The sequence below is a fragment of the Meleagris gallopavo genome, chromosome 3 (genome assembly GCF_000146605.3).
Source record: "Meleagris gallopavo isolate NT-WF06-2002-E0010 breed Aviagen turkey brand Nicholas breeding stock chromosome 3, Turkey_5.1, whole genome shotgun sequence".
Taxonomy (NCBI): Eukaryota; Metazoa; Chordata; class Aves; order Galliformes; family Phasianidae; genus Meleagris; species Meleagris gallopavo.
In genome coordinates this window covers 2,883,927-2,892,085 of record NC_015013.2, presented here as the reverse complement: position 1 = coordinate 2,892,085, position 8,159 = coordinate 2,883,927, and the positions used below count along the sequence as shown (strand labels likewise).

Here is an 8,159-nt window from a genome sequence, read left to right as displayed (position 1 = left end):
CCCAAAAAAAAGCAAAAAACAACCCACCTGACATTTGCAAATCAGGAAGGAATGAGTCAATTAACCATCTGCTCAGGAATAAGAATGCTGTAAGTTTATTCTAACTGGGACTCCCAATTTTTAAAAAGCCTATTTTGAACATGTACTTCCAGAGAATATCTTCAAACATGAGAAAAGGCTCAGAAGACAATGATGGGATATTGCCAATAACAAATGGAAAAGTCAATTAGCAGTCAAGTCCGAATTAACATAATCATAGGCTTGACTTTCAGTCCAAAGTTGTGTGGGAAAGTGGCCACATAGAAAACAGGGTGAGTACTGTGATTATCTACAGAAGTTAGAAAAAACTGCCAATCAGACAGTACTTTGTAATTGCTGTTAGATGTATTTGTTTAAAGGGAATACCTTAAAGGCTTCCTCTCCTAAGTTTACTGAAGTGGTAGGAACTAGTACATTGCAGAAGATGACTTACACATACTACACACAGATGCTCTCTAACTTCAAAATGACAATTTCTTTTCTATTTTCTTCAGAAAAAGTCTGTATCTGTAGACATTAAGTAAATAGATTTATGCTTTTTAACAGCACCATTTCTTGTGGCTTAACCCTGGTAAACAGATAAGGGCTGCATTTCCTAAACTAAGCTCAGAAACATCTAAAACATGAGTGTAATATCAACGCTGGTTTTAATCACAAAGCCAAAAACACTACATCACATAAGCTACTATGAGGAAAACTAACTACAGCCCAGTCAAAATGATCATGTAATTATGTCATAGCTTTTTGCATTTCAAGGACTGTGAGCCTCAGATTCTCATTCTTTATTAAAACTCTTCTGTACACCCCTACAAGAAAGAACATAACTGGAAGACTATGTTCAGAAACTGCATTTATCAAATTGTACCTCAATATATTATAAGTTTTATTGATCAGTTTCTTTACCTGAATTTAGTATTTCTGTTAGTAAATAAGAAAACTGATATACACCCGAACTGCTGCAGCTCCAGCTCTCTCCTGAAATAAATTTACTCCGTCATGACCAAGTCATATTTGAACACTCAAAAAACTCTCAACTGAAACTTAATTGTTTACAGTTAGCATAACCTCAATGAAAATGTAACCAAAGACTACTTATTTTAATCTATATTCTGAACATGTGCAGCAAATTATATTGATTTTATACTGATCTGACAGACCAGTGGACTCTGAACAGTTTTTATCAGCTATTGTCATTAGGAAATAAGTACAGACTAGGTTTTTAGTTTGTTTCTATTACGTTTTTTCCTACTTCTGTGGAACTGAAGGATTCAGAAAGAGGTAAATACAAACATTTACTGGAAGAAAACAGCACCATGAAAGTTTCAGCACATACATCTACTAGGAGAAGGATCAATTTTCACTTCTATATAGTAGAAAGCTGATGAGAAATTGACGTGATACCTCACTCCCACAGGATGTAACTTAACATGGATCAGAGGAGAATTAATCTGTGCTATGATTTGTGTGATGTATCATCCCATATCAATGCTTACTAAGCCATATTTGTATGACAGATCAATATAACCCTATTGGAAACTATGTCAGAACTATAGCAAAAACTACATGCAGTAAACAAGACTACTACCTCATCCTCCCAGAGGAATACCTATTGAAGTCAGAATTTAAAAATAAATAAACAAACAAATAAATAAAAATTATGAAGTCAAAGGATAGAAATTCTTTGGACACAGTTATTTGTAACTGACATCTTCTCTGAAGGGAGAACTGGTTAAAATACTAATTTGCACTTACAACTCAGAATATTCATCATATACCTATACCTATATAAAATTTTTAGTGTAAAGCTAAAAGAAACAAATCCACAAATTACTTCAGAAATGCAAGAGATTGGAATTTAACCACGTTGTGCAGATCAAAATGTATACAACTGGACCCTTACTAATAGTAGAAACAACAACTGAATGTACAACATTCCTACTTCCCATCAGATTGAAGAGAAATAGTATCAGCAACTCAGCATGATTTTACTTCACTTATTTCTAGGTATTGGAATCAGTTCTGATACCAAATGAATCTATATGAATGCAGCAGATTTTCTAATACCTTTTCCAGTTACTGGAAAGTTAAAGTACATTTGACACTTTTTAAAAAAATAAAGATCACAAAGCTCTTAAAAAGCTTTTTAACGGGTTATTACCACAAGTATGACATTACCTGACCCAGAGCCTGAAGTTGTCATATCATAAATTAAATCCTTTAATGTAGTTCCTTCAGATATAAAGGGACGATCCAATGAAGGATCTTCTTCACTTGGCACACGATGATGAATTACAGTACGGTTATGACAAAGATACAGAATCAGCATCAATGAAATGCAGACAAAGCAGACAGGTCCAGCAATAACAGCTGCCAGTTCCACAGGACCTAGACTAGAAGCTGGTCTTCCTGGAGTAGGACCTGGTGGTAAACAAATAAGACAGTTTCACCATTTCCTTCTATGTAACATCATGAAATACATTGAGTTTACTTACTTAATGATATTTGAATTACATTTCTTAAGAATTATTCTTCAAAAAGTTACTGCACACAAAAAAGTATTACAATGGGCAAAAGTAACTATTTCAAAGAATACCAGAGTTGAAAAGGATCCATAAGGATCTTCAAGCCTAACTCATGGCTCCCACATGACCACCCAAAATTCAAACAGTACATGTGAGAGCACTGTCCAAACACTTTGTGAACTCTGGCATGCTCTATGTCAAGACTATTGTGCTGTGGGTGAGCCTGTTCCAGTGCCTGATCATCTTGCAAATTCAGTTTATATTTAACTTGCATGGAAGCCTTTGAAACTGGCCCTACTGTTCCAATCCAGAACAGGAATGTCTTATTCCAAAACCCTTGAAATTTTGTTTGCAGAATCTAAGGTATACTTCAGACCTTCGAGTTCATCAGCAACTTCAAAACTAGAACTCTAAATTCTCCATTGTTAAAAATAAATAAAAACACAAATACATCAAAAACTATTACCTGGTGTTGGAATTGGAAGTTCTATTTTATTGCAGTGGTCTTTGTCACAGCAATGAGGCAAAGTAGTAACTCCATCTCTGGAGGATGGTGCACAAACAAATGGTCTGTCCCGGGGAATCAGATCGATTTCTGCTATACACATGCTATTGTGTATGACTCTATCTGCAATCCGTGTTACTGAGGTAAAACAAAGCCCATCTGTTACACAGGTAAAGTTGTCTTTTGTGCATAGATGGCAGTAACACTGTAATGCTGCATTGAGGAAAAAAAAACAAATGTTAGTCTTGGCACCCATTTTGAATCACAAAGCAACTACAACTTAAGCAACTCCAAGAAACTTAACCCTGAAGAAAAATGCTGTAAGGTTTTTTAGTGGGACAACAGAATCAGGAGATACACCTATGAAAGTATGTCAAACAAAGTCATCTCTCCTTAAAAACTACGGAGGTAGCCTGCCATGCAAGATGTTTCTCCAGGTAGAGAAATCCTGTTAGTTTCCCATACTAAAGTCAGGTATATTTTATAACACTATCTTCTAAAGATAACTGCATGATAAGTGCTCTTTTTCAAAACCAATACAAACAGTGCCTTTTGTTTTTGTTCTAACAGCCAACAGAGCAGTTTTAGTAATTACAAAATAGGATGCTGCTGGCTACCTAAGTAATTAATACTTTATATTTCACATTATAGCTTTATTTTTTTTTGCTGAGGAAAGAACATATAAATGCTTAATCCTCATTAAAACAAACAACAAAACCCAAATCCTAAACAACCCCCAAACTACCTAAGAACATATCATTTCACACAAGCAGCATATGGCTCAGACTTTATTTTGGTGAAAATGCAAGAAAACAATGCATTACCATACTAAAGTTTACTACAGCTATCAACTGAGCTAGTAATTTGAGGGCAGGGACAATACGGCAGACTAATCCCATACAAGAAGATGTGAAGATCTGGTTTCATTTTTTAAATTGAAAAAATTCCTGGGAAATCTGTTACTACAAACTTCTTTCTCCACTCCTTTCCATATATACAGTGCCAAAGCCAGAAAAAGTGCAATAAAAGTAAAGACACCAATACACTGACTCTACTTGTTCATATGAGTAGAGGAAAAGCTGCATGATGGTCTTGAAACAGAAGTGAGAGTATGCTATTGCAGAAGTGAAAAAACAGTAGACTAAGGAGGAAAGGAATCATCTGTGCACACATGCACTGAGCTGTGGTTACTTCTCAGCTACAGCTAACACAGAAGCGGCGAGTGCATGTAAAGGCCAAAATGCAGAGACTTAGACAAATACCATATTATCAATGACCAACTCAAAAAAATGCACGAATCATAAGCAATTCTCTTTAAAGGGTACAAAATCTCACATCAAATGGATATCAAGGCGAGCAGAACAGAAGATGCTCTAAAACACAATACTTGTTTTTTTTTCACTGAAACTCTGGTTACTTCACTGAGTTTGAGATAACCACTGCCTAAACTGTGTTGGATTTTCCATCTTTCTCTATTCTTGGATAACACTGACTGGATAAAAGATAATGTGAAAAAACAATCTGATCTCAAATTCTTGACTCGAAGTGGTACCCCTTCTCTGTCATCTTCTGACTGCATGATTTTCAACCAAACCAAGATGCAATATTTTCCATCCTCAAAGAAATACGGAAATTCTTACTGTTCAGAGTTCAGCTATGAAACATTTACCAAAGGCACATCAACAGGAAAATAACTTGATCCACACCTCAGCAAATTATTTTTGAATCTACTGATTTCTACAACATTCACAAATTAGTATTTTTTTTCCCCCCATGAAGTTTTCAGAACATAGCTTTATTAAAAAAGAAACACACAAAGAACCAAAAACTTGCAGGCCTTTATCTGACGTGCTTCATCCAATACTTTCCCTTTAAATCATCTTCCTGGCTCATCAGAACTGCAGATGCATCTGAATTCCTACAGTAACAGACTTGCAGTGATTTGTGTATTTACATTAGGTCATGGTACAAAGGATAAATTACATGAAGTGAAAAAAATAGACATAATGTTTACTTATCTCCCTGCTCATACACAACTTTAAAGATACACTAATCTCACTCATACTAAAGTGTTCAGTAAGTGGCTCACCCACCTTCCCTTTGTTACAGTTCCCAGTGTGATTTTATTCAATAATTTATACTTTTGTCCCAGTTTGACACCATTATCTTTTAGTCTGTTATCAAGACAAGCACACTATTCACAAAAATCTATATGGGTTCCTACACAAGTCCTCACTTGCATACACAAGCACCATCCACCACCTCACTGTGCTCACACCCATTTTCTGGTCTCCATGAACGTTCAGTAACATCTATGAATGTCAAAGGGTGCAATGTTTTTCAGCATGGAGGGATTCAATTACCTTTGCTTCATCTGCACCTCCGTATCAGTTGCATTTAGTCAGACTGCCCCTCTACTGCTCTCTGTTGCACAGCAACAAAACGCAATGCAATACTGGTGCAAAGATTCCACCTCAACTGCCATACATTTGCCAGTTATTTACAGTGCGTGATTTTACTATGTAGAAGTTACAACAGCGTGTGGATGCAACAATTAGCACAAAGCCCACAGTGCAGATGAGTTTGGAATGTAAATAAGATCAAAACTACACAGCTTGTCAAGAAGAGTTCCGTTACTTATACTATGTACAAAACCTGACCAGAAGATAATTAAATATAACCTGTTCACTTAAGTTTGAAGAGGTTTTTCAAGTACTTGTTGTGTTTGCGAAAGTGACAAAATCGCATTAAGTCTTTATTTTGAAATTACATAAAAGCCTATGAATCACTGTGTACTATCTGTTCATGTCCTGCAAAATTATTTCATCCACACAGCACAGATCACCTTCAAGCAAAGAATTTGTGCTGAAATTCACGTACTCCTTCAAATCATGCTAACAAAGTAGATAAAGCTTGTGCCTTCACTTTTTAGATCACATCTCAATGCCAGTTTTATAGTATCAATAGTTTTCTCAAGTATCTTTTAGTAATTTCAAAAAGTCAAATCACTAGACACACGACTTCAGGCCCCACAAGGAGCATTATGCTGAACAAGAAACTCCAGATCCTTCCCATGTCATAGTATAATCTCTTCTTCCATAGAAAATACAAGTGATATCTTGTAAAGCCAACAACACAAACGCTAAAAAGAAATACTGTACCACCTGCAGAAAAAGAGAAATCAGCACTCTGGTTCCATAAGTTGTAATGCTTGTGTGGAGAAAGGAGTAAGGCTATGGTATATCAGAGATAGCAAAAGATCTCAGGGGAGACAACCAAGTGAGCAGCGGCGTTTACTGGTAGCTTCTTCCCCTCTCCAATAAATTCTGTCTGTCAAAAGCAAAACTGTAACTCAGACAAGTGATGCCAGATTCCTATACTCCTATTCACACACTTCCCTCGAACAGTACACTTGACTTATCTCTGAACTCTTTCAAGCTGAAGATACAAAACTGTTTAGGTACAATATCTAAAATACAGCTAGGACATTTTTCAACCATGATACTTCAGGACATCTGCAAATCTATTATTCTCACAAAGGCACTAATCAGGTTAAATGCTGTAAGGTGACAGCACTGGTTATCAAGTTATCAGGGCAGCTTTTACATGCATGTAAGCAAAGATTTCAAAGAAAACAACAGTTCTTGGCAACCAGTGATGCACTCAAGCAAGCATACAAACTACTTCACTAAGGCACTACCTATAACTTGCAGGTAACAAATAAAACCTTGCAAAAAATGCCAGCTTCAGTGAAGCAGTATTCTGCTCTCTGTGGTGCAGGGGAAGAATGGTAATAACTGTTAAACAACTCATCCATTCATCCCCTCTTACAGCAAAATATATAAAAACAGTTTAGGTTATCTTCCATAGAAAAGCACAGTTTAGAAAAATCAGAGGAAGTTTAAATTATAACCTTTCTTTACCTTTTAGTTTTACTATATGAAAAAAGGAAAACTTTCATTTGTACTGTTAGATATACTTCAGCATACAAATCAGATTTCTATTCTTATTTAAGGACCAACTGTGTGAATACAAGTTTGCAGCAGAACTGCCACAGAATTTCTGAAAGATTAAAGGCAATTTTGGTTCACTCAGTTGATTAATGTTTTCACAGGCTGCATATTAGTCATGTTTTCACAGATTAGGACTATTTGAACAGTAGTTCAACTGGCCATTGTGATTCATGACATGTTTGCTCTTCATCTAAACAACAGCAAAGTATTCACCTGCACAATAACACCAGCACACTGCAAAACAAAAGCATCAGAAAACGCTTAACTTTTGTCAAAATAAGATACATGATTTGCCTACTATTACTTAGCATTCTTATATCATGCTTCTTTGCTAACTCAGACCATGGTGAGTGAGCAAATTCATCCCTTCAGTAGGAGAAGACTTGTGTATGAGCTATGGATAAAGAGCCCTGGTGTTCCTACTGCCTTGAATAGGACTGACATCTCTTCCCACTACCCCCTGCTTTTTTTAAAGCAACAGAACCATAACAAAGAGAACAAACACTGCCACTTCCAATCTTCGGGTTTTGTATGGAAATTTATTACCTTATTTTCACGCGGTTATTGAGAATTCTTGACAGATTAGAAGCATCAAAAGGGAAAAGAACGGTTCAGAACTCAAATCAAGTTAAAATGTCCTTCATCTAGACTGGATATGTTACACACAAAAGTTATCAATTATTAAAGCCTGCTGCACCTTTCCAAATACACAAGAAAATAAAACAACGGGTAACTTAAGCTTACTTCACTGTTCCTATATCAAAGATGCTCCACCTTCTTTAGTATGAATGGTGACAATGCAGCATTTTAGTTTTGCAAATTGCTTTGCTTTAAGAAATATCTCCTTTACTCTATAAGCACCACCTTAAAGCGAGCTGCAGAAATCCCAGACGCCTTAAAGCTTGAATAAAGTTGCGGTGCTTCTCCCCTTCCTCTGTAAAACCCAACGCAAAACACAATTCGTGAGACGATTAGTTAGAATTCAGGAACTGAGTGCAAAAAGCGTTTTACCGTCGTCTAAACACGGACTGAAGCGCAGCTCCACAGCGGAGCTCACGGCCCGCCCCTGCCGCCACGGCG

The 8,159-nt window shown here is 36.4% G+C and overlaps 1 protein-coding gene across 1 annotated transcript in view; it reads right to left on the bottom strand.

Moving 5' to 3' along the window:
• Positions 1–8,159, bottom strand: part of TGFBR1 (transforming growth factor beta receptor 1) — a 39,031-nt gene that overhangs the window by 29,827 nt on the left and 1,045 nt on the right. Inside the window, exons 2-4 of the mRNA XM_010708303.1 lie at positions 8,091–8,155; positions 3,028–3,279; positions 2,215–2,457 (exon numbers count right to left, since the gene is read on the bottom strand). Of these exons, the coding sequence (XP_010706605.1) occupies positions 2,215–2,457; positions 3,028–3,279; positions 8,091–8,155 (560 nt within the window). The remainder of the gene's footprint in view (positions 1–2,214; positions 2,458–3,027; positions 3,280–8,090; positions 8,156–8,159) is intronic.